Raw genomic sequence first — 27,923 nt, 5'->3', positions numbered from 1 at the left:
GGAACCTGCCGACCTGCCCTTCAGGAGTGCACTGAGCCGGCTTGTCACCACGGGTCCCCGGAGATCATGGGGAAGCTGGTGGTGCTGACCCTGCTTGGGGCCGTCCTGGCCCTAATAGGGGAGAGATTAGTGGCGTTTAGGTGAGTTGGCATCTTGATGGGGGTGTCCTTGGTTCTTCCTCTCCTCTTCCAAGTTTCAAGGGCTGTCCCGTGCTGTCTTGTGCTGCCTTCCTAGCAAGTAGGAATGAGCATATTTGGAACTTCACTCCTCAGTTTCACCCAGCGAACTATCCCTTGAGAAGCACTGATGTGGAGAGTGAGCTGTTTGCCTTTCCTAAAATGATAGCACAGAAACACCCCCCATTTATTTTCTGAAAGTCATGTCCCCCACCCCCCACCCCCTCTTCCAGGTTGCCCTTAGCGTTCTGCTCCTGAGAAAAACGAACTCAGTTGGAAGTGCTGGACCTGGAGGGGACTGGGCTACCAGCTGGATGTTTATGGCCCAGGCATTGCCCAAGACCAGCTAAACATTGATGAGTACTGGGATACAGAACTCATCCTAGATGAAAAACTAGCCAGACAGCAGGGAAATGAGCTGCAACCAGCAGGTGGTAACTGGCATTTTGCAAGTATTAGGACCTTTTGAAGTGGAAGATGTAGTAGTGATAGCCAGAAATATCTCAAGAAAAGTCAATATACTGGGCTGGAAAGAAATATTAGGTATGATAAGCATTTCTGAGTGTGTCTTAGGCCTCTGCTTGTCTTCACTTGTCTTTGGGTTGTTTTTATTTATTTCTTTAAGCAGAGGCTGATCTCAGAGATTCACATCAGAATCTGTTGAGAAGCCTGATGCCTTTTGTTAATACTTTCTAGTTCAGCTTGAGAGTGTTTATTGTTACATTTGTTCCCAGTGCACCCGAGTGAGAGAATCATAAAAAATAACAATTATAAGGTAGATCTAAGGTGCATTTTAAAACAAGTGACAGTAAGATAAGCTTAAGTGTGGAATCTCCTTGAGTACAATCTAATAAAAATTTCAAATTATCCCTGGTATTTAGAAGAATGGTTTACTGTGAAAACAGGAACACTACAGTGAAAAATAATTGGGCCAATTGTTTACATTATGGTTAGTTTGATGACTTTATATACTTGCAAAATAGGTCGGCATATTTCTTTTTTAAATAATGAAGTGAAAGCAAAAGCTACAGGGTTTCGCTATTAGGAGATACTTGAGTTTTGGGAAAGCATTTTTGTGGGGAGTCAAAAGACAAGAATATAGGAGATTAAGGGGAGCCAAAGTGCAGATTTATAATAGGCAATACTTTAGCCAATTAAATAATACTATTCTGTACATTTAAAGTAATAATACTGTTCAGTTACCCATATAGTATCATTTATGGGGCAGCACAGTGTGTAGTCCATGTGTAATGGCATTTTAGTCTTTCAACAATAAGTGGGTGAGGTTAGCTGATGTAGGCACATTACCCACATAATGTCCACATTATGTAAATAAATGTAAATAAAAGGAGGTGCCTACTTACTTGTTGCATCATCCATAAATGATGAGAAACAAAGTTAATGAACAAGAAGGGGATCAGAGACCATGTTTCAACGTTGATTTTGGATGGTGTACATTGACCTCCAGTGTTTTTATCTTCTATAGACAAAGAACAAATGCATCTCGAGCAGTGGAGCCAGTAGACCTCCCAAACTGCCACCTTATTGAGGGACTTGGTATGTATGTGACAGTACAATTTCTTGGTCACTAGCCACCTGACTGAGGCTGCCAACTAATTTAATTCCCTGCTACTCTTTAGATTCTCCTCCCGGGGCCTCTGCCCCATCCACTTTACCCGAGCCACCTCATATCAGGTCTCCAAGGGCCCTCCTAAATGTCAAAATCTGTGGCTTTTTCTCAGTTCTGCTTTCCTTTCTGACATCTCTCCACCATTTCAAGGCTGTCCTGTCCCTTATTAAATGTTCCTCCTGTCCCTTCTGGGACATTTCACTCCCCTCTCTCTTTTTCTGGTACCTACCTTACTTCTTTTCTTTCTTCTTCTCTCTCCTTGGTGATATTCCTGGTTTCAAAATTTATCTGCAAGTACCATGGAATATTACTCAGTCATCAAAAAGAATGACCTCTTGCCATTGCAGCGATGTGGATGGAGCTAGAGTGTATTATGCTAAGGAAATAAGTCAGAGAAACACAAATAGCATATGATTTCACTCATGTTTGGAATTTAAGAAGCAAAAGCGATGAACATATGTGAGGGGGGAAAGAGAGAGGGAAATAAACCTTGAGAACGCTTAACTATAGAGAAGCAAGTGAGGTTTGATGGAGGGAGGTGGGTGGGGCATAGGCTAGAGGGTGATGGGTATTCAAGAGGGCACTTGTGATGAGCGCTGGGTGTTGTACGTAACTGATGAGTCACTGAAATCTACTTCTGAAACCAACATTGCACTGTATGTTAACAAACTAGAATTTAAATAAAAACTTGAAGGAAAAAAAATCATCTGCAAGCACCAAGAGAAATATGACCTAGCCCTCACCCTCCAGAACCTCACAGCCTACTCAGGCATCTTTAAAAAACTTAATGAAAGCCCCACAGGGGCTCCCTGACTTCTCAGACTGCAGGCCTTCTTTTCCAGTCTGAAACTACTTTCTATTTTTGTCATTTCCTCCCTCCTACCCTCGGCCACAACTAGCCCTTCTTTAGACTTCTGTGTATGGTAACCCCCTCCTCAAAGGGACTCAGTTCCATATATAGCAGCCTTTGTTTTCTCCTTGTCCCTCATTGTTCCATGTGAGATGCCTTGGGCTCCACCTCCTCTGTGGCCCCACACGGGGCTGATCTTACCTACTCAACTGCTGGTTACTACTCATTACTGTTCTTTACTACGACGTTCTGCTCATTAGTACTTGTCTGCTTATTTGGGCTCCAAGTTTCCCATTCTCCCTGACACTGCTACTAGAAAAACAATGCCAGGTAGATTCTGTTCACTGTTCAGGGAATACACTTTTTCACTTTCTCACGGTTGCTCATGAAATCTTCTCCACTGATTTCTTCATCTTTGCTTGCTGAGACCCGCTGCAAATTCCTCTCCTACCTCTGAACTCCCCAGTACTCTGAAACTCTCATTCACTTATGACACCTACCACAGGCTTATTTTATGGCTAGCAGTGTTCTCTCTTTCTCTCACTAGCACACTGTAAACTCCCTAGGGTCAAGGACTGTGACTTATTTATCAGTATGTGACAGGATGACAGCATAGTTTATTTTGATATGAGTCTGTATTTTATTTTTCTTGATACATATATTTCTTTATATATGATATATTTTGACTCTCTTCCTCTCTCTCTCTCTCTCATATATATATATATCATATAACATATATCATATATATATGAGAGAGAGAGAGAGGGAGAGAGAGGGGGAGATTGCCATTGAATTTGGTGTCTTTCGATCTTCCTCTCTGTCCCTTTTCCCCTCCAGCAGCTTCCCATATCTCCAACATATGTCTCTACTCCATTGTAGGTTCCTTTTGTTTTCATAGTTGCCTGTCAGAATCCTTCTTTCATATATAAATATATATATATATATATATATATATATATATATATATATATGGAGAGAGAGAGAGAGGGAGGGAAAGGAGGGGGAGGGAGAGGTAGGGGTTTGTGTTGCCCCCTAGAAAACAGAAGGAACTGAAAACAAATTCCTTCCTGACTTTTGTTCTCAAAAATCTGAGTTCCTTCAGAAGGTTCTGATGGACAAAGGATAAGAATATGTGGATTTTTTTAAATAACAGGGATCCTTTCCCCACTGCCTGATGGCATTTTGGGAGTGGTGCCAGAAGCCCAAAGGAATAGGGACACAGTATCCTCAAGGGAGGCTGGATTCTTTGCACTGGGTGTCCCAGCCTGAGCAAAGATCATGTGCCCTTCCAGGACCTGGCAGTGGCAGAACTACGTAAATGACATGAAATGCACAGGCTTGGCAGTGAGTAATTTGGCGATGACTAGTGTAGATTAAAGGCCAGATGGACTTCCCCAAACATTCCGCTTTTTAAAAACTGGCCACCTACACTATTTGCACAACCCTGGCAGAAGACCCAGTAATGACTGAGACTGAATTTCCCTTCAGTTTAGTGGAATGTGGACTCAGGGTCAGATTTAATTGGATTTTTTAAAAAATAGGAAATGTAACATTCACTCATTTGTTTACTGTTTTGTGGAGTAATATTCATATTTATTTCACATCTATCTCTCAAAAGATATGAGCCTGCCAAATAATGTAGAAGGGTAATTAAAGTAGATGATTTCTGAAGTCTAGTCTGACTTTCAGATATATAATTCAAACAGATTTGAGAAGCTAAAACTAGGGTTAATATTGTAAGACATAGATCAATGTTCTGATTATCCAAATATTTTGAAAAGAATGGCTTAAATGGTTGGAAACTGGCTGGGAGCAGAAGAAAACAAAAGGGACTTCTTATGTCTATTGGCATATTTCCATTTTATACTTTGGAGAACTACACAAGTTTGTCAATAGGACAGTGTTGATACATATCTAAAAATAATACTGCTGCCTTATTAAAGGCCTGGTGTCTAGAAACATTCTGCTGAGTCTTTTACAAACACTTACCTCATCCTCACAACCGACTTGTAAGGTGGGTGCTCCTTCTGTCCTTGCAGATTAGGAAATTGACACACAGAAGCATGAAGTTACTTGCCCAGTGGTCTGGAACCAGCGGGTGACGGGCCTAGATTATGAGCCAGGGTGGTTTTCTTCTATGCCTTGTAGTCTTTGTTGTGTGCCACTGCCTCTCTTATCTACTGACAACACATTTGGTTACAGAAGTGTCAGAAAGTAGGATGGCAGCAGAAAACAAAATCTGAGATGCAGAAAGGTGAAATATTAATAAATAAAGCTGACCAAAACAATACAGGCTGGATATTTAATAAAAAATAGCTAGTGAGACGACCCTCACAGGACCCAACTATTTGACAAGTGAAAAGCTTTGTGAAGCAACGGAAAACCACTAAAGGATTTTAGACAGGGCTTGGTGGGCAGTAACAGAGCTGGAGGAAAATTCTGACTTACATTTTCTTCAAGATCTAGGCTTTTGTGGTTAATTTTACTGGTGGAAGAAACATTCCTTTTTTTTCCCCCCTTCCCAGTATTCTTTCTATGAAGAAAAGCTGAAAAGAGAAATATTTCTAACTTGTAGAAATCATATCCCATAGCTCCTTTTGTATTAGGTTTATCTTTTTTCCAAGTCTTCGAAGGTCAAGGATTGTTTTAACCAGGAAGTGATTTGGCTACCCTTGGCATCTAATCAAAGCTGCATTTGAAATTCAAATAGCTTTACTGGGGCTCCACCTTTGGCAGGATTATCAAGTAGATAGTCATTGAATTTGGTGTCTTTCTATCTTCCTCTCAGCCCCTTTTCCTCTCCAGCAGCTTCCCATATCTCCAACATATGTCTCTACTCCATTGTAGGTTCCTTTTGTTTTTATAGTTGCCTGTCAGATCTTCTTTCCTAGATGTGAAACAGTAATAATATTATTTGGTCACAGTGTTTTGTGTGTGACACTTTCTCAGGGTGCCTGTAGAAAATGATCAAAGGCCAAAGAAACAAAGTCATGCCAAGTAGAGGATGGACAGGTTAAAAAGCAGTAGAAACCTCTTCATAAGACTGATTTTAGACTTATCAGTGGAGTTAATGGTAGCTGTGCATAGGCTAACAAGTATGTAGGGAAGACTCGGGGGAGGGTGTCCTGGGGCCTCTTACTCCCCCAGGTGTCACTGTTGCTGAGATACACTATGTTGTCAGGCAGGTGGAGTGTAGGTGGGGGAAGTAGACAAGGAGGGGTGGGAATACTGTGCAATCAGCTGGTAATTCTTCTTCACATCTGAGTGGAGAGCACCAGCATCCCTGTGCTCCAGATTAAGTAAATAAAGACAAATACAACACCTCCAGAAAATACCCACTCCTATTGTAGCTGAATTATTGAGGGAGATTAGTGCTGTCATAGGAGATATGTGAAATGGCATTTGGAAGATAAAAGAACCAAACCAAAGAACACACAATTCAGGATGTCTTGTACCTAGAGATTAACACTCACCTGTCAACAGTTTAACCCAAAGACAAGACAAAGTTCAAGAAACTAACATGGTTTATATTATTTTGTCAGTCAACCAGTTTTCATTGAGAGTTTTTATAGTGAAAAGGCAGGTATTATGTTGGGTACAAAGCTAGAGTAGTGAATGAAAACTGGTCCTTATTCCCAGGAAGCTTATTGTCTAGTAGGAAATCAACAAGTCAGCAGAAGGCTGCAGCCCAGAAGTGAAAAAAATATGGTGTAGGTAGTCACCGGTGACCATATTAGCACATAAAATGGGTGCTGGAACTGAGAGAGGTTGGAAAGGCTGAAGAGGTGGCCCCCATGCTCTTCTTTAGAGCCCGTGATACTCAGCCCAGGGGAAGTGAAGTGGTGTGGGAAAGATGTGGGTTGCCAAGAAGGGGCAGCAGGATGTGCTCAGGCATGCAGGTGAATGAGTCTGACACATTTCAGGAACTACTAACAGAAGAACCGCAGCACAGCTGGTATAGCCAGTGGGAGTGGGAGTGGGAGCCATAAGAACTGCGACTGGAGCCAACATGTGGAGAATTTGGAATCCAGGCCAAGAGGTTTAAGATTTATGTTGCCAACCCTAGGAGACCTCTGCAGGGTTTTAAGCAGGACAGTAACAAGATCAACTTTGCAATTTAAGGTGATGACTGTCAGCAGTGCAGAGAATGGTAGTAGGGAAGCAAACCGACCTGTTAGAAGGCTATTAGGGAAATTCAGGGGGGATTTCTAGAGCTCAAATGATGGTGATCAGTTGGATTTGGGGAGTAAGGAAAAGAAAGCATCAAAGATAGCTCCAAGTTTCCTAATTTGTGTACTTGGGGGATGGAAGTGCCATCCACCGAAATCAAAATATAGAAAATGTAGCCGATTCAAAGGGGAAATGTCCAGATCAGTGTGGGACACATTAAATATGAGACGTGAAAAAGCCAGGTAGGAATGTCCAATATACAGGTGAATGTAGAGGTCTGGAAATTGTTGGAAAGGTTTGGGCTTGATACAGAGATTAGAGAGTCAAGGACGCCTGGATAGAAGCTGAAGCCATGGAACTGGAGTCGACTGCACAGGTAGAACGACTACTCTGCCATGAGAAACAGCCAAGGGCAGGTACAGCCTGGAGAATATCCACATTCATAGCAGAGTTGAGAAGGAGAATAAGGCAAAAGGAAACCGAAGAGGGGTTTTCAGAGAAAAAAAAAAGTTGGTTCAAAAATTAACCAACCTGTATGCAATGTGATTTTTTAAATTGCTTTATTCAATTTGCTGGATTCTCCCAGTGTCTGTATTATTCCATGTGGAAACAGCACTAAATCTTCCAGGCCATCAAGATACCATTGATACATAAATCTTGATTAACGGGACTGTTTGGAAAATGGAAAGCTCCGATTAATTTAATTTTCAGGTTACTAGTTGGGGATTAGTTTCAGTAAATGAATATATAATTAAATCTTCCTCTGTTCTCTAGTTTTCAGTGCCCATTGCTCATTATTCTGTTGATTCAAATTTGCATTTTATTTGGCTTTGTCCCACTTTTCTTTTCCCCCCTCCCCTTTTGCTCAATTGCCTTTTGACACACTAGCAACCCATTATCCCATGAAACCATTTCTCCACATGTTCCAATTACAGTAGCTGTGTAACAAACCACCTTAAAACTGAGTGACTGACTTAAATGACAATTATTTTGCTCATGAATTTGCAATTTTAGCAGGGCTCAGTGGATACAGTTCTTTGCTCTTCTACTTGCGTCAGCTAGAGTGACTCAGAGGCTGGGAAATGAAGTTATCTGACACTTCTCTAGTATCTTCTCTACCTTGTGTCGTGTCTGTGTGGTCTCTCTTCCTCCAAACTTCTTACATTTAAGTTCAGGGTCCCCAAGGTGCGTGTTGACAGAGACAAAGACAGAGATGAGACAGAGAGAGGAGGAAAGAGAAGGGAAGGGATGGGAAGAGAAGAGAGAAGAGAGGAGAAAGAGAACGAGAACCAGGAGCATTTGTGGTTATGACTTTACCTTGTATGTCATGTGGCATCACTTCCCTCTCATTTATTTGTCAAGGGGAGAGAATTCAAACCTTACCTCCTGATGGAAAAATACGAACATCACATTTTAAGAAGGGCATGTGGCTATGATGCATATTGGTCCCACCATATTTATAAAATACCGTTTGCCACAATAGATAACCATTGCCTTTACTCTCAGTCCTGCTTGCTTGGGAGCACCTCCTATGTGGGTCTATCTCTCTATTAGGAGCCATGTGAGCCCTCTTTTCATTCTATTCATGGTCATAACTCACTTGTTATATGCTTTTTTCCATAGAAAAATGCTTGGGACCAGCTCTCAATGAGAAAGAGAGTTGACTACATTTTTTCAAATTTGTCTATATTTGTTAGTCTTTCCTAAGACCTATTGCTTTATTCCAGATAACAATTACTCAATAATTTCCCAATATGATTGGATGATGATATATTTTTAGGCCTCAACAAGTTGGAAGAGAGAAATATTTGGCTGAGAGGCCTTTAAGAGACCTTCGCAATGAGGACTTTGCAATGTTATCACTCTGTTTGTGAGATCAGTCTTCTATGGGGAACAAAACTGAATCTCTCAGGGCATATCCTAGAAGTTGTTATTCAAAGAACAAATCTAGGATATGAATTTGTTTTATAGTTATTTGCTTTTTCCTCCTGAAAATTGAGTTCTAAAAAAAGAATTTAGTATTTAGGGAATCTGACTCAGGTTTTACTGTAGAGTAGCATGCCTATGGGATTCCTGGAAGTTAATGTAGTTTCCCAAGTAAATAGTTGAAAAAGTTAAACATAGTTTCCAACAGAAGTTTAAAGTTTTGCCTGTGAGATTTTGTTTCTAAGCCTTCATTCATGCATCTTTGTGATCCTCCACTTCTTTTGCAGAAAATGGCTCTGAAGATATTGATATACTTCCTAATGGGCTGGCTTTTATCTCCAGTGTAAGTATTTTCCATGCCCCTCACGTGCTCATGTCAATAGCTATACAGACAGTACATTAATGTTGCCGACTAGAGCTGCCAGATGGACCCCTACACACTCATCCCAACTGTGGCTAAATCGGTCAACTAAAAAAGCCAAAACAGGATTCCAGTAGGCTAATCAGTATACCACAGGAGGGCCCTGGCTTGCCTGCCCCATGTGGGCAGTTCCTTATGGGCAGTTACATATTCAATAGGGGCTCAATAAATGTATATTGATTTCCATTCCAGTCCTAGATTGGTCTCCAGATTTGTCCATCCTCGCTGTATTTTGCTGGACCTCAGCTTCTGGTAGCCATCTTCTCACTAACTAGTGATCCTCTTGCTACACCTACCTGTGTTTGGAGCTCAGTAAATGTTTGCGAAGTATGTGTTAACATGTGTCAATTCAAAAGCCTGAGCGTTTTGCATCTTGAGGTCCCTGTGGTTCCTTCCAACTCTTTCAAAGATAAGTAGAGAAGATCCTGTATTTTATTTCCAGTACTACCTTCACAGGTTTGGGATGATCAGGAAGCTATGTGAAGAACGATAAATAAATGCAACAAACTAAAAGGTATATGCTATGAAGATGTTGAAAATTGCCATGTATTTACTGAACAGTTGCAATTTGGAATGAGACCTAAGATTTTGAAAAAATAAACGGACGATATTTTCGATGTGAATGCTGATTGCTGGAATTACGTGTCCTAATATTCCATTTTGACCAGTACAATACTACCATATAATATGAATTTTAAAATCTGTATCTTTTTGGCTAAAAAGGGACACACATAGTAAGACTTAAAGGCCTTAATTTCTAACTTCTTAAGTATGCCTCATAAAGTCAGGGTCTCATTTGGATTCTAAATTGCTGTTTGTGGTGATATTGTTGGGGTGGGTGGGTGGGTGGGAGTGATTTTATTTCTTTAGTTTTCCTCCAAAGCCAAAGATAAAACAAAGCTTGTCTAGAAAAGCTTTCTCTTTGTTGACTTAAATTTTCTATTGTCAATTTAGATTGTTAATGTTATGCCAAATAGACTTTAAAGAATGATTATTTTACAACTGGAAGATTTCTTCTTTGCTTTTAGGAAATAATATTTGTAGTTCCAACTGTGTACCTTCTATTTTCACTGTAACTAAAAGTACTGAACTATTTCAGTGGAGAATCTAGAGATTTTCATCACAAATAATTCCTTGAGAAATGTTAACATGGAGCTTTAAGTAACAGAGCTCTTTTTTTGTAAACTAATGAATGACTCATAGGCTAAGGATGATATTTTTTACTCATTTTCAATCTTTCTGAACTTCAAGTCCCTATTCTTGGTTTTTCCTGTTGCCCATTCTTGCCATCATAGAGCATATTTGGAAGCTGCTGATTTAGAGAGAAATTCTGTGCAATAGATATTTTTAGTCTACAGAGAGGTGCCAAGCAAGCTCTTTGCTTTCTTACCTTGGGACTTGGCATTGGAATGCTTCTCTTTACCTGCTTTCCTCACACATTATGAGCCAGCTCCTAGCTCTCTGTCAGGCCTCACTATGGTGGCACTTTAATTCTGCAGGAAAGTCTTCCCTAACACTCTTTCTGGGCAACGTGCCTCTTCTATGCTCCCTCACATTCTTTGTGCTTAGTCTCTTACATACCACACTATATCTGATGTGGTCATTGGTGCTGCCGCTCCAGATTTCAAGCTCCTCGTGGCCAGGACTTTGTGCATCTGTTGCCATGCTCAGCACCTAATATGCTACCTGACATGCATGGGGTACTTGAATATTTACTGAATGCTTGTGCTGGAGAATGAGGGCAGTATAGAATTTCAATGCCAACTCAACTCACATACACATGTTGCCTGTTGGAAAAAATAAAATGTCTGCCCCTCCAGGTGATTTTCACTATTTTCAGTGGTGAATGACATTGCAAGAATGGCTTGCATTCACTTGCTACAAATTCCTACCCAACTGCCTCAAACAGAAAACAGGGTGCATACGAAGCCACTTATTGGAGGTGTTTCAATCATCATGACACTTAATCTAGATCAAGTTTTGTTTTGTTTTTTTACAATGGCCCACCCTTATTTACTTATTAAATCATTTCCATTTCTAGAACATTCAGTCTTTGAACTGGCAGTGCCCTTGTGTGTCCCTAAGCTACCCAGATGCTTGATGTTCTTCCTTGAGCTTCCTCCCTGAGCAATGTTGCCTGCTGTCAAACCTTTCTTTATGGTGTGTCAGAAAGAGTGTGTGCAATTAATGATGTGAGTGACTCAGTGAATTCACTTCTCTGGGCTTAATTTTCCTCAGGTGAAAAGGGAAGAAGTAGATGTCTTTGACTTTTTTTTTTGGTCCATTTTTACCACCACCTAAGCCTCTGGGCTTGGTGGCAGTTTGACTATGGGGAAAGGGTAGGCTTGAAGATGGAATTTCATGACCTTATATTGGGGAAAACAGTGATGCTCTTCACTGAAATAATAGATATGGATGAGAAGAAGGATTTGAGTGGAGAATGTTGACTTTGGTTCTGACAATTTGATTTTGAACTACTCTTAGGAAGCAGTTGGAAATGCAAGCTAGAGCTCCAGAGAGAGGTTCTAGGTAAACGTGCAGATGTGAAAATAATTGGTAGAGAAGAAAGATCTGAAACCTCATGAATAAGATGTATAAGGAGAAAGTATAGAGCAAGAAGGAAAGAAGGATGGATGAGGATAGAAGGGGGAAAGGGCAGAAAGAGAAGCAGAACTTCAGTCTGGAAATCCTACTCTTGACTTTTTGACAAGGAATAAAGGGGTACATCATAGTGTCAAATGCCATAGAGATACAAATAAGGAAAAGTGGAGGAGTTATCAAAGAAGATATTTTGGAGGGCACTGGTATGACCTTTATAGAGGCATTTCTACCAACTGGTGAGAGTTGGAGCAACTCAAGGCAGGCAACAAGATCAAGTGATGTTTCTAAGAGATTTGACCATGAGGGGAAAGCAAGATAAATATGTGTTTGAAGGAAGAGTAAAACTAGAAGATTTGTTTCAAGAAAGGAGATATGAACAATTTTTCAGGCAAATGAAGGAGACACTGGTGACAAACAGGTGGCAAAATTAATAAACTTAAGAACAGATAGAGGGATACCCATTCCTTAAGAATAGTGGGATAAAGGAAGAAAAATTGATAAAATTGAAGAATTACGGAGACAGAAAGGAGGGAGTCAGAGAAAATTCATGTTGAATGGCATGTTTTGTTTTGTGTTTTTTTTTTTTTTCAGAGAAACAAAAGGTAATGAAATAAATTCAGAATAGAATAGAATTCAGACTAGCCCTGTATAAAAGCTGGACCAGGGCAAGGGGGAGGGTGGGAGGAATTTGATAAAGAAGCAGTAAGCAAAGGGTGTGGCTTCCTTAGAAGACTGGGTGTTGATTGATGATGACAGATTCAGGGTCTGGAAGGAGAAGTTTGTGGCGAGGGCCATGAGGAGCCCTCCTCCAGCTGAGGTGACCTAAGACAAATGAAAGGGAATAGTACCCCCTCTGATGCGCTTCAGCAGTGCCATTGTTGTCTGCGGGAAAGCCAGGCTTCTGGTAAGATTTAGATGTAGAAGTACTGTTCTAAAAAAAAAAACTCGAAGATGTATGTGGGTTGTTTGCAGCTGAAGATTGACTCCCCCGGGGTGGGGGTAGGAATGAAGGGCAGCGGAAGGGTCAAGAATAGTATTATTAAAAGTACACATGTGTATGTATATACATATTTATAAGGAAGGGAGGAGCCAGGGAGACAGAGTAAGAAGGAAATAATTTAAATCGACTATAAATGGAAATGAGGGTACAAGGAAAGATATGATGTTGATATTAATATATATCAGAGTGATGGGGAAGTGATACAAGGAGGAAGTGAGCTGAGTTTTATAATTGTGGCACAAACCAACCCCAAGTTTTGACACAATGACCCGGGGTGCAGCAAAGGCCCATTATGTTCAGGATACCCAGTATTGGTTGATAACCACACATAATTGGTTCTTCCAGTAGAAAGAACCACTGTTCAAGTTACTGGAATAAAGTTTTTGCAATATTTGAAGAAAAGGATTTATATCCAAATTTTCAGATATATCTATAGGAACAAAATAGGTCAGAAATAGTCAACTTAAGAGACTGGTTCCCCATTGTGTATATAAACCACAATTTCTTTATCCATACAGAGAAAGACAGATACCATATGTTTTCACTCTTATGTGGATTCTGAGAAACTTAACAGAAACCCATGGGGGAGGGAAAGAAAAAAAAAAAAGAGGTTAGAGTGGGAGAGAGCCAAAGCATAAGAGACTCTTAAAAACTGAGAACAAACTGAGGGTTGATGGGGTGGGAGGGAGGGGAGGGTGGGTGATGGGTATTGAGGAGGGCACCTTTTGGGATGAGCACTGGGTGTTGTATGGAAACCAATTTGACAATAAATTTCATATATTGAAAAAAAAAAGAGAAAAAAATGAAAAAAAAAAAAAAAAGAGACTGGTTCCCCTATATTAATTCTTGGCTGATTCCAATATTTGGCACTAGATAAAATAATGGATGGGGGCAATATAATGAAAGCATACACCCCTTCTCTCTGCTTTGAAGAAGGTTAGTTGCAGGTTATCAGGACTGGAGAGGATCTTAGCAATCATACACTTTAGCTTTCTTATTTAATAAATGAGGAACCAGAGGCATAGGCAGGCCAAGGGACTAACACAAAGTAACCCAGGCTAGTGTCTTACGTTATACTTTTTGTTTTTTTAATGTTTATTTATTTTTGAGAAAGAGACACAGTGTGAGCAGGGGAGGGGCAGAGAGGAAGGGAGACACAGAATCCAAAACAGGCTCCAGGCTCTGAGCTATCAGTGCAGAGTCCAACGGGCTTGAACTCACAAGCCACAAGATCGTGACCTGAGCCAAAGCCAGACGCTCAACTGACTGAGCCACCCTGGCGCCCCATTGCATTATACTTTTTGGTTTAACCCTTTGTCTCTATGTTAATAATTGAATATGGATTCTTCCCATTTCCTATTCCCATTCCCAATGGCCTAGATGACATTGGTAGTCTCTCAGATCAGATAATGGAAACAGCTGATTGGAGTGAAAAATCCCAGAAACCTAGAAGAAATTTACAGCTTTGAATATTTTTGTTAGGCTTTGAGATTTTCACTTCTACATGAAAATATTGTGAAATGTATATATATATGCTTACTTATTTTATATTTTTTTTACAGGGATTAAAATATCCAGGCATGCCAAACTTTGCACCAGATGAGCCAGGACAGATTTTCTTGATGGATCTGAATGAGCAAAACCCAAGGGTCCAGGCACTAAACATCAGTGATGGTTTTGACAAAGCATCATTTAATCCACACGGAATCAGTACTTTCATCGACAAAGGTAAAGCCTGAATGCTTAAAAATAAGGGGGAAATGAGGGAAATACAAGCTACTCAACCTCAATGACTCAACATAGAGGTGAAAGGAGGGAAAATTCTATTTTACCATGAAGATATATACTTGCAAGATAATAAATGTGTATCAAACATTTTTAACACTGCATTAAAGAAGGGTGACTAGAAGGTGGTCATTCCTTCTTCCTCTTATCTCCTTCTCTTTTCATTTGACCTTCAAAACCAGTTTAGAGATTGTTCTAAAAAATCTAATGTATAAACTAAAGGCTCTTTGAAAATAATTGTGTGACATTAGAAAACATAACATGAAAGAAAACAAGAGATACACCAGATAGAATCAAAATTAAAAGCTTTCTGCTTCAGCGGCACCCGAGTGGCTCAGTTTATTGAGCATCCGACGTTGGCTCAGGTCATGATCTCACACTTGTGGGTTCGAGCCCCACATTGGGCTCTCCACTGATGTCTCAGAGCCTGGAGCCTGCTTTGGATTTTGTCTCCCTCTCTCTCTGCCCCTCCCCCGCTCACACTCTGTCTCTCTCTCTCAAAATAAATAAGCATAATAATAAAAAAAAAGTTTTTAAGAGCTTTCTGCTTCAAAAGACACCATGAAGGAAGCAAAGAAACAGCCCAAAGAATGAAAGAAAATATTTGCAAATCATATATCTGATAATAGACATGTATCCAGAATATAGAAATCATTCCTACAATTCGACAACAAAGACACCCCAATTAAAAAATGGACCAAGGATCTTAGTAGACATCTCCAAATAGATATTCAAATGATCAATAAACACATGAAAATTTATGTGTTTAGTGTCCTTAGTCAAGAAGGAAATGGAAATCAAAACCATAATTAGATACCACTTCATTCCCACTAGGATGGTTCTAATGATTATAAAAAAAGCAATCAATGACAAATGTTGGCAAAGATGTGGAGAAATTGGAACCTTCACCTCACACTTCGTTGGTAGTATTAGAAAATGGGACAGCTATTTCTGAAAGCAGTTTGGCAGTTCCCTAAAATGTTAAACATAGAGTTATCATAGGATCCCCAAACTCCACTGGTTGGTATATACCCAAGAGAATTGAAAATATAGGTCCACACAAAAACTTACACACAAATTTTCATAGCAGCATTATTCCTAATACCCAAAAGGTGAAAATAACCCAAATTCTCATCAAGTGATGATGAATGCATATACAATAGGACATTATTTGGCAATAAAAAGAAATGAAGTCCTGATGCATGCAATGCTTGCAAACATTATCCTAAGTGAAAGAATTCAGTCGCTAAAGACCACATATTGTATGATTCCATTTATAGCAAGCCTGCAAAATTGACAAATTCATAGAGACAAAAAGTAGATTAGTGGTTGGCAGGGGCTAGGGGCAGGGTGGGAATGGGCAATGACAGCTAATGGGTATGGACTTTCTTTTTGGGGTGATGAAAATGGTCTGGAGATAGATAGTGGTTAAAATTGCACAACTCCATGAATATACTGAAAACCACTAACTTGTACGTTTTAAAAGTGTGAGCTTAGAGATCCCTGGGTGACTCAGTTGGTTAAGTGTCCAACTTCAGCTCAGGTCATGATCTCATCGTCAGTGAGTCCGAGCTCCGTGTCGGGCTCTGTGCTGATAGCTCAGAGCCTGGAGCCTACTTCAGATTCTGTGTCTCCCTCTCTCTCTGCCCCAACCCCCTCTCAAAAAATAAAATAAAAACATTAAAAATTTTTTTAATTAAAAAAAGTGCAAGTTTAGTGATAAAGTGAATTATATCTCAAAAAAGCTGTTATAAAAAATGAAAGTTATTAATACATTGCATATGCTTTAAAATAACAGTTGCTCATGTTATTATTACTTGTTCATAGTTTATAATTCCAGACTAATTTAATGTGTAAATGTTTGTGGGCGCATAGGGCAAGTAGAGAACAAAAACGGTGGTCTTATTTCTAATCCTGTGTCTTTTACTTGGGTGAAATTTGGGCTCCAGCCTCTATTGAAATTATTTAGGTGACCTTTTTTTTTTGCTCGACCTCTATCTAGACACCATCATTGGAGAAAGTATAATGAGTGACCAGATTAACTTGGAGCTATTTTATTGCATAGGATAGTGTTGGATCTTTTGTTGTTGTTGTAGTTGTTGTTGTTTTGTTTATTTGTTTTAGGCGTGAGAAGTATGGGTTGGTTTTTTGGTTTAGTTTGGTTTTTGTTTTTTGAGATGGAACCAGTTTACAGATCCACCCTCAAGCATTTAATCAGACTTTCTGGAGCCGAATATATTATGATTGCAATGTTATTTGTTACCTCCTTTAATTGTACGTTTAGTTAATAAAGGCAAAACATTATACATAAATTGGAATGGAATGAGAAGACAAAAAAATCAAAACTATTCTGACCAAGCATCTCTTATATGGAAGGAGGGGTCCAATAGAGGCCTAAAGAAGGTATAAAACCAGAGCAGTGCATACAATGTTCCTGCTGTGTCTGGCAAGAGTGTGTGGCTGAAGGGCCATGTGGGAGCTAAAATCCAACTGGGGGTCTGCTTGCAAAGCCTCAGGCCCCAGAAAGAGCTGGGTCAGACTAAAAGAATGATCCATCTGTGAGGGAGCACCTTTCCTTAATTTGGGTAAAGGTACCTGTGTATTTCAGGAACCATGCGTATAAGCTCTGCGTCTCAGGGCTTGGGCTCACTCTACTGCATGGTTGGAAACCCCATCAAGAAAGGAATAGGGGAGATGAACACAGATCAAGGTCTGAAATGGGAGGATGGGACCAGGCTGTTTCAAACTCCAGTGCTCATCTTACCTAGAACTTCTGTCAAGTCAGAAAACGGTGTTTTGAGAAAACAGATTCCCACCCTCAGTCTTGTTCACAGCAGTTCATTTTTCACTATGAAAACAGGTGAACATTCTCAGGGTCGGTGATGTCTAGAATTGATGTGCCAGTTTTTTCTTGAATTCATTTTCACATTCCATATCCATTGGGCTCACTAAATATCGTTACTGCAAACTTAGGTAGTTGACTTGTGTCAGTTTATACTCTAGCTGGGACATGTTGCTTGTTTTAAGATATTTACTCAGCCCCGACATTTCTTGAGTGTGTGTTGCAATGTAGGCATTTCTCACAGAAAAGAGACTCACTTCTCTTGTTGAAGGGCCACCCTGGGAAACCACATCCGTTTATGTACCATTGTAGTTCTGTGTCTTCCTGTTGCAGAAGGTATGGAGGTACGGCTGAGGAGACCACTGAGAAAAGTTTTCCCTTGGCTCTGCCACTTGGTGGTGGTGAAATTGTGCATGAGTTATTCACCTCCTGAGCCTCAGTTTTCTCAGTAAAATGGAGATTCTGGCATTTGACCTGTCAGGTGTACTGTGGGGATCAAATGCAAGGTGTGTAAGAAAAGTGCTTGAACATGACCAAATTCTATACCAAGTCTAATTAATAGTTGCAACAGAAGTAAACTTCTTGGAGATTATTCCTTTTTTCCACTTTAGACCATACCGTGTATCTTTATGTTGTGAATCACCCCCACATGAAGTCCACGGTGGAGAAATTTAAATTTGAGGAACAACAACGTTCTCTTGTACACCTGAAAACTATAAAACATGAACTTCTCACAAGGTATGGAATTAAAGTATTTTGCACTTCTATTTATTTTTGCACCTCTGCTGTGTGCTTTGTTTTCTTTGGTTCAGCAGGCTTAAACTTTTGTTTTGTAGCATTTTTTCCTAAGGCTTTCAAGAGGTTCCTATGGTGACACTACCCGGCACCTCACTAGAAATTGCCGTATTCAGTGTTGGATATCTTTATATTTTCCAACTTTGTGAAAGCATTTTAATCCTATAAAGGTGCTCAATTAGATTCGCAGCTCTAATTCCATCCTCCATACCACAGCAATGCAATACCTACTATTGGGCTTTCTTTAAACACCTACACCTTTTTCTAGTTGTCCCCGTAGGTTGCATTGTGAGAGCCACACCCACTGGGTGTTATAACCAGCTTCCAGATGGGCCGTTCCTTTGTTCAATAAAAGCTTTAGAGCAGAATTTGAAAAAAGCCTGTGGGCACATATAAAAATACACATTTATTAAGCATTGACTATGTGCTGGGCACTGTACCAAATACTTCATTTTATTCTCACAACAGCCTTTAGTAATAGGTATGAGTAAACTGGGACTTATGAGGTTTCAAGTTAAGTAACTTGCTCAAGTTGCATAATTTGTAAGTTGCAGAACCAGGTGTAAACCTAGATCCATCTAAATTCAAAGCCAGACTCTCAGTCACAGTGGTGAAAATCCTTTTTACCATGTTGAGAAAAAAATAAGTTAAGTTTTTTAGTGGGTAGTTTGCCTATTCCAAGGCTGTAACAAACAATGAAGAATTTGTCTTTTATAAAATGGACTCAACACTGAAAGACTAGTTCCAAGACAGGTTAATCTTGTCTTGAGATAGAAGGATAGGGAAAGAAAAGGAAGGTCACTTTCTGTGCTTTGCTCTCTTTCTTAAAATTACATACCAATGTCTCCCTGTAGAATTTGGGGGTGACAAAAGCAGAGGGCAGAAGAAGTAAGAGAAGTTGGGGTCACTGCACTCTTGCCAGAAGACATTGTATGGGGTTATGAGGCCCAATGGGGACAAGGACTGCCACAGGCTGCCTGAGAAACAGTGGACAAATCTCTCAGCTATGCTTCAGTTTCCTCAGTGAAGTGGGAGTTCTCTCACTGGCCTGACTTACCTAACTGGTGATTTTGAGAATCAAATGCAATAACATATGACCTCACTGAACGAGTTCTTTTCAGTGAAGGTACAGCCTGAAGGAAAACCTAATACACAACTACTTTATTAGAAAGTTAGCGTTCCAGGGGCGCCTCGGTGGCTCAGTCAGTTAAGCGTCCAACTCTGGTCACGATCTCATGGTTTGTGGGTTGGAGCTCCACGTCGGTCTCTGTGCTGATGGGTCAGAGCCTGGAGCCTGCTTCAGATTCTGTGTCTCCCTCTTTCTCTGCTCCTCCCCTGTTCATGCTCTGTCTCTCCATCTCTCTCAAAGGTAAATATTAAAAAAGAATCAAAAAAGAAAGGGAGGAAGGAAGGAAGGAAGGAAGGAAGGAAATAAATTACTGTTCCAGGACACAGAAGTGAGATACCAGCCTTATGTAGGGAGATGCGAATGTTATGGGTTGAATTGTGAGGAACTTGACAAGATATGCTGAAATTTTAACCCCCTGACATTTCAGAACATGACTTTATTTGGAAGTAAGATTGTTGCAGATGAAATCAGTTAATATGAGGTTATATTAAAGTAGGGTGTGTCCTTAATCCAACATGACTGGTGTCCTTATAAGAAGACAGACAGGGAGAATGCATGTGGGGTGGAGAATGAGATTGAAGTGAAGCATCTAAAAGCTACGGAGTGCCGGGGGGCCTACTAGAAGCTAGAAGAGGCAGGGATGGATCTTCCCATAGAATCCTCAGAAGGAGCATGGCCCTGTCAACACCTTGATTTCAGACATCTTGCTGCCAGAACTTCGAGACAGTTCTACTGTCTAACACCACCTACTCTGTGGCACTGTGTCACAGCAGCCCCAGGAAATGCACACAAGGGAGAGGCTATAGCAAGTGTGTTATCAAGCCAGCCACACTGCTAAGGCAACTCACTGCTAGAAATCATGGCATTGTCCTCCAGTAAACAACATAAGCCTCATTTCAGGACAAGCTGGCAAAGATAAGAAAGGGAGAAGAGTTTACTCAGCAGTTCCTTCTCCAGCTAGTAAAAAAGGAGTTCACTCTTGCACATCCCTGGTTGTGGCATGTGCAAGTCAAGTCTGGCGATATCCTGTGCTTTGACATCAACACAGAGAGGCCCGGAAGTAGGAGCCTGAGGCCCATAACAGACACCAGCTAAGGCAGTATAAGACTGCACTGTGGGAAATGCGTCAGGACCATGCAGAAATGGTGGAAATAGTGCCAGGTAGAACCGGACAGGTGAAGCTTTGAGGACCTAAAGAGGATTTTTGAGAGGTGCCCTGATACACAATATTTACCAAACATTTCAAGGGGTAGAAAGGGTACTATGGAAACAAATTGTCAGAAGGTCTAATTTAATCTCTGGTGCCACCCAATACTTTCTGGAGGAAAGAATGCTTAAGCTGAGGACCAAAAGATGAATAGCCTGATGACTTTGGTAAAGTCATTGTACATTAACACCTCATAGTATTTTTTTAAGGGTTGTTTTTTCTTTTGAGACAGAGAGAGAGAGAGAAAGAGAGAGAACATGAGTGGGGGAGGGGCAGAGAGAGAGAGAGGGAAAGAGAGAGAATCCCAAGCAGGCTCCATGCCGTCAGTGTAGAGCTCAATGCGGGATCAGTCTAACAAAACATGAGATCATGACCTGAGCCAAAATTAAGAGTCGCATGCTCAATGGACTGAGCCACCCAGGAGGCCCTTAAAGTATTTCTTGAGTCATCTAAAACAGTTTTATAAATTTAATATAAAAATATTTACACTTTTTTTTTTACATTTTTTTCAACTCACTGTCTCTTTTTTACTTTTCCAAGATGTAAATGGCTTTATTGCTCTTTACTCTTGTAAGAGTGTGACTTATTGCATTTTTAGAAGTTTTAATGATAGGGAAGGACATAAACAAGAAGGAATAGTGCTCACAACCCCAATATAAAGAGCAGGATGGACTGGGTTATGTTACAATAAGAGAAAAGGAAAAACTTTAACATTTTTAGTGGCTCAAAACCACAAATTTTGTCTTGTTTTCTTATTCAGGCTACATATCCCATGTAAGTGATTTAAGGACTCAATTTTATATTGTCCTCATGCAGGGCCATACTTTCAATCATCAGAAAAGTTGCTGGTTACTGTCAAAGAGTAAGGGAAGCATGGCGGATCATGCACTGGCTCTTAAAGTCTTACGTCTGGAAGCCACACACATCATTTCATTTCACTGGCCAAAAGCAAGTCGCATGGCTGAGCCAGACATCCAGGGCATGGAGAAGCCTAATTCTAGAAGAAAGAGAACCAGAACTATTGGTGAACTGCACTATGACCAGCACAAATAACCATTATTAACATTTACGAGTCAACAATTTGGAATTGAGGTTTATTTGTATATTTATTTGTTTTTGCTGGCTTCTGTGGAAGGAAAGATTGAAAAAATAATAAACGACTACAAGAAAACCCATCAGGTACAATTAAAATCATTTACTTTGTGTGGAATTTTTTTAATGTTTATATATTTTTGAGAGAGAGCACGAGCGGGGAAGGGGCAGAGAGAGAGGGAGACAGAATCCAAAGCAGGCTCCACACGATCAGCGCAAAGCCCGGTGTGGGACTTGAACCCACAAACCATGAGATCATGACCTGGGCTGAAGTCAGAAGCTCAACTGACTGAGCCACCCAGGTGCCCCTGGAATTTTTTAATCAAGACTACTTCATGTATACTTTTTCAAACTGATGAACATAATTGTCTTGGAGATTTAGCAATTTTGACCACAATCAAAATCTTTAAACACTCCATTGGTTTTGCCCTTTCTCTTTTTTTTTTTTTCACTTTAGCGTGAATGACATTGTGGTTCTTGGGCCAGAACAGTTCTATGCCACCAGAGATCACTATTTTACCAACTTCTTCTTGGTACTATTAGAGATGATCATGGATCTTCGCTGGACTGATGTTCTTTTCTACAGTCCAAGAGAGGTCAAAGTGGTAGCCAAAGGATTTAGTTCTGCCAATGGGATCACAGTCTCACTAGACAAAAAGTAAGCTTTTATAATTTTTCAACACTTTGCTCTTGACATTTTAGTGGACTCCTTCCTTTAAGTGGTGGTTATTTCCTTAGGCTTAAGCAGTCAATATAAATGTGGACGGATCAGGTGTGGCCAGGGTTCACACTCTTATGTGTGATCATAAGCATACCATACACCCTCTTGCATGCCAGACTTCCCCCAGTGAATTGATATAAGGTTCTTATTCCAAATTTTCATGTGACTCTAGAAACACAGTTACTTAACACACTTAAAAAGAGAATAAATGCACAATATCTCTGCCCTTTATGAGAGTAATGGTGTTTAATCACCACACTAAGTTGAGTTATCCAAAAGTTCTTTTCAGAGCTCACTTGACTTAGATTGGGCATTTCGAGTGCATAAATTTCAGATTTACCGACATACTACAGCAGACTTTTTTATAGGAAAATACAATTTTATTTTATTTTAATTTATAAGAAAATACAAATTTATGAAATTTTCTGAGAAACTCTTAAAGTGTTTTAAAATGGAAGGGTTTTTTTTTTAAAGAAAAGTTCTCATGAATATTAATATGTAAACTTGAGATAATAGAGACAATCCCTATAGAAAACAATTCTAAGTGTTCTCTCTCTTTTTAAAAAGATTGTGATTGAATTTCATGGTCATCTGATACTTCTTTTCAAGCACTAGTTTTTGGAAACATAGACTCTTTTGGCCTCTTACAGGTCTACTTACCTCCATCCAACTTAAGGAATAAATTGTGACTCATAAGTAACGAGACTGAGCCTGTATGTCATCTAGAAACACCAAGTTCATTACTTTATAGTCATCATCTCATATTCAAAGCTTTTATAAAGCTCTTGAAGAATATTAAAAGTAATACTCTGTTATCTTCTTGTACTATGGTTTGGGAAGACATTGCAGTGGCACTTGGGATTGTTGTGAATTTTTATGCCTCTTCCCCAAAGTAAAATTAATGTTATCTCTCATTATTACTTGCTTACATGTGAATGTTATTTACTTCAAAGGTATATCTATGTAGCTGATGTATTGGCTCAGAACGTTCATGTACTGAATAAGCATCGTAACTGGGATTTAACTCAAGTAAAGGTAAAAGTACCTTTGGCTTGCCCACACAACATGACCTCTTATATTAGCTCCCATGCCTGACCTAGGAATGTGCTCCTTGAAAGGAGGACACATGACTATTTTGGAAGAACCATCAGTGCGTTTGTGCTTGCCCTTCTAAAATTTAGTAGCAAGGGCCCTTAACAAGATCTGTTTCAGAAGGAGCTGGTGGGAGGGAGGAGAGGTAAATAAGAAAATTGAAACAATGTCTTTATACTTCCTCTTTGTTGGAAGGTAATACAGTTGGGCACTTTAGTGGATAACTTAACTGTGGATCCTGACACGGGAGATATTTTGGCAGGATGCCATCCTAATGCCATGAAGCTGCTGATCTATAACTCTGAGGATCCTCCAGGGTCAGAAGTAAGTTCCTATTCTTCTCTGAGCTCACAGGCAAAGCTTCAAGAACAATTTGTTGAGGTGACTTAGGGGAATTTAGTGGGTCACATGTGATGTTCCAGAACTGAACAAGTTCTACATATGGGAAAAGCAGAGATTTGGGCAGGATGGGGAGATATGGCCCATTAACCCTTTCAGGTCTCCTGGTGCCAATTTAACATCAGTGCTAGACAACATTTCCCATCCTTACAAGGGCTGTAGTTGCTATCAGGAAGAATAGGTAAGAACGAGCTTGATTATTCACATAGACCTAGATTGCATATCATATGTCCAATCAGGATATAGGCTCTGACATATATAATATGATTTCACTCATATGTGGAATTTAAGCAACAAAACAGATGAACATAGGAGAAGGGAAGGAAAAATAAGATAAAAACAGAGAGGGAGGCAAACTGTAAGAGACTCTAAAATACAGACAGCAAACTTGAGGGTTGCTGGAAAGGTGTTGGGTGGGGGGATGGGGTTGGGTGTTGGGATGAGTGATGGCCATTAAGGAAGGCGCTTGTTGGGATGAGCACTGGGTGTTATATGTAAGTGATGAATCACCGGGTTCTACTCCCGAAACCATTATCACACTCTATGTTTACTAACTTGGATTTAAATAAATATTAAAAAAAAAAAGGATATAGGAACTGAGTAGAGCCTGAAATTAGGAAAAGGGAGAGTCCTATATGGAACCATCTTCTTTCACACTACATACTATGAAACTCAAATGGAAGGATTTAAATGACTGTGGCCTCAAAACAAAATTAGTTTTTGCCAGCAGGTTCTAACATATATGATAGTGTTGAAGAATGTCTCATTTTAAAGATGTTATTTCTGTTATTTAAAATCTTTTCTGGGGCGCCTGGGTGGCTCAGTCGGTTGAGTGTCCGGCTTCAGCTCAGGTCATGATCTCACAGTCTGTGAGTTCGAGCCCCGCGTCAGGCTCTGTGCTGACAGCTCAGAGCCTGGAGCCTGCTGTGGATTCTGTGTCTCCCTCTCTCTCTGCCCCTCCCCTGCTCATGCTCTGTCTCTCTCTGTCTCAAAAATGAATAAAAAACATTAAAAAAAATCTTTTCTAAAACACTAGCATAGACCATTGAATTTTATATGGCATGAAAAACAATAGCAGCATTTTCTATAGAACTGAGTTTAAGAATAGCACATCTCTAGTAAATCCAATATAGGGATAAATTCTTGGCACACATACTCTGAGAGATTTATTCACAAAAATTTATTGAGCACTTATAATGGGTCAGACTTTGTTCTAATGTTTGGGATGTATCAGAAAACAAAATATGCAAAGATTTCTACTCTTTGGCGGGGGGATAGCCAATTAACAATGAGCATAAGAAATAAGTAAATTACACAGTAAGTTTGAAGGTGGTAAGTTCTATGGAGAAAAATGTATAACAGAGTAAAGGGAATCAGGATTTCTGTAAACAGGGGAGTGGGCAGTCCTATTATTAAATACAGAAATCAGGGTAGGCCTCATTGAGAAGGTAAGGTTTGGGGAAAAACATAATGTTTGAATCTAGGTTTGGGGAGTTGGGAAATAGAGACTCAAACCCTAGCCTGCTAATTGGCCCTGGTAATATATACTTAATTCCTCCAAAGTGATACATATTACTTTTCTACACACACCCAACAATGTCTGCTTTAAGACAATAAAAATATGATCCATAACATGATTTTAAATTGTTTGAGATCTCTCTCATGTCTCTATTTTCAAGTTTATCGTTTGTTTATTTAAAAAATTTTTATGTTTATTTTTGAGAGACAGAGATAGAGCATGAGTGGGGGAGGGACCAAGAGAGAGGGAGACACAGAATCCTAATCAGGCTCCAGGCTCTGAGCTGTCAGCACAGAGCCTGACACAGGGCTCGAACTCACGAACCGTGAACTCACCAACCCTGATAAGACTTCTTTCTTCACAATGACACCCTTTACTTGTAGTTGAGACTAATGTTTTCTACATGAGTTCCAAGTTTGAGTATTTTCATGCAACAAACCTGAGTGAAGTTATAGGATCTGCCCTAAGATGAAAAAGCAAAACTCAACTAAACTCTATTCTAAGAAGTGTCGATATATATTCATGACTCATGAATTTCTAATTGGTTGCCTTTAATTCCTATCGTGTCCTGTTTGAGTGAACTTCTTCATCCAAGCTATTTAGAAAACTGGGCACTTACATGTTTACTGATTAGCAAACTAAAGTGTGTTAATCTTGAGGATCAATAACAGTAGTAGGCAGGGATATGTCAGATTGAATTCCAAAGTATGCATTTTTTCTGCTTCCTGGCCACTTTATAGATGTGAGGGGAGCCCCCGCTGTGACAACTACTATCCTACTGGTTATGAGGTTGGGTTGGCTTGCTACCTGGGTGTCCATCATTTTGTCCTGTGTTTCCCACCCCGTACAGTAGGCTTAGTCAAGGGCCAGACCCTTCCCATAGAGGAACACTATTCACTCAAGAATTAGATAAGAGTGGGGTGCCTGGGTGGTTCAGTCGGTTAAGCGTGCGACTACTCTTGGCTTCGGCTTAAGTCATGATCACACACTTTGTGAGTTTGAGCCCTGTGTCGGGCTCTGCATGGACAGTGCAGAGTCTGCTTGGGATTCTCTCTCTCCCTCTCTCTGCCCCTCCCTGGCTTACTCTCTCTCTCTCTCTCTCTCTCTCTCTGTCTCTCAAAAAATAAATAAACATTTCGAAAAAATTTTTTTAAGGAATTACATAATAGCACTCACTGGATCTCAACTTGTTCCTTTAAAGAACTATCAAAATTAACTAAACCACCTTGTTTGGGATTTTGGCTAATGTCAGATAACCAACCAGTCCACTTGACTGTGTAGATATAATTAGAACATTAACACTTTCATCAGAATAAGAAAAAAATAATTGCACACAAATTTTAGTCTATTGATTTCTGGGAAATATATTAGTCCTGAAGTATTTGAGAAGGAACATGTCACTGGCAGCTGTTTTCTCATATAGCATACTGACAAATATTCTTTTCTTGACAGGTGCTTCGCATCCAGGATGTTTTGTCTGAGAAGCCCAAAATAAGCACCACGTATGCCAATAATGGCTCTGTGCTTCAGGGAAGCTCTGTGGCTTCTCTGTACCATGGGAAACTTCTCATAGGCACCGTATTTCACAAAGCTTTGTACTGTTTGTTCTAGACTCTAGACATCCCAAAAAGTCTTGTCAACCAACGAAAGACAAAACTGCAAGCTGCAAAATAAAATAAATGTGTTTATTTGGGGTCTTAGGGATTGCAATGTGGGAGACACAGATTTGACTGGAATTGAAAGCTTGCTCTAGAGAGACAAAGGAGGTTGGAGTTTTTAAAGAGGAAAGGGGGGCTTACTGAAGTTGTTTGAAGAAAAGGTGCTCAGTGTTGGTATGGCTACAGTGACACCAATCCATGTGTGATTGGTTGCTAAGGCTAGACAGTGCATTTAGGTCCATTTTATTTTTTTATTTGATTTCATTTTATTTTTTGAAAGAAAGCACGTGCACACACACACACGCACGCGCACACACACACACGCACGTGTGAGTGCGGGAGGAGCAGACAGAGAGGGAGAGAGAGAATCTTAAGCAGGCTCCACACCCTGGAGCCATGGAGGAGCTCAGTCCCAGGACCCACAATGGTGAGATCCATGACCTGAGCCAAAATCAAGAATGGACGATTAACTGAGCCATTCATGCGCCCCGTTTATGCCCATTTTATGCGCCCGTTTATGCCCACATGGTAGATGCCTTGGCTTTTAGTTTGTTTATCACAAATTCTGAGAATTTGATAGAGAAGATGTGCATAAGCCCCACCTCCTCAGTGTCCTCCCGGCTCCATTTTAAATAACTCTGTTAGTAATGGTTATTCCATTTTATTGTCTCCGTTGTCAGTCGACATGTTTGGTAAAAATAAAACGTTAATTATGTGATAAGTGGAATTGAACATAAATGACAAGTACTCACAAAAGTGTATCTGGCTTTTCTTATGGATGGAAGCAAAGAAGCAGAGTGATCACATAATATCCACAAAATTGCAAGTCAAGTTAGTGACAGTCCAATAAGAAGCCATACCTCTCAATGCTTTTTTGTTTGTATTGCCAATACTGTTTCTATAATAAGGT

The 27,923-nt window shown here is 40.0% G+C and overlaps 1 protein-coding gene across 1 annotated transcript; it reads left to right on the top strand.

Moving 5' to 3' along the window:
- Nucleotides 1-27,043, top strand: PON3 (paraoxonase 3). The gene is made up of 9 exons (XM_060632518.3): nucleotides 1-140; nucleotides 1,663-1,733; nucleotides 9,040-9,095; nucleotides 14,337-14,502; nucleotides 18,013-18,139; nucleotides 22,082-22,282; nucleotides 23,299-23,380; nucleotides 23,633-23,761; nucleotides 26,808-27,043. Exons 1-9 carry the CDS (start codon nucleotides 67-69, stop codon nucleotides 26,964-26,966), a joined length of 1,065 nt encoding a protein of 354 aa, XP_060488501.3. The 5' UTR covers nucleotides 1-66; the 3' UTR covers nucleotides 26,967-27,043.
- The last annotated feature ends 880 nt before the right edge of the window (nucleotides 27,044-27,923 follow it).

The sequence above is a fragment of the Panthera onca genome, chromosome A2 (assembly GCF_046562875.1).
Source record: "Panthera onca isolate mPanOnc1 chromosome A2, mPanOnc1 haplotype 2, whole genome shotgun sequence".
NCBI lineage: Eukaryota > Metazoa > Chordata > Mammalia > Carnivora > Felidae > Panthera > Panthera onca.
The sequence above is the reverse complement of the archived record's forward strand: the minus strand, read 5'-3'. Positions and strand labels throughout refer to the sequence as shown.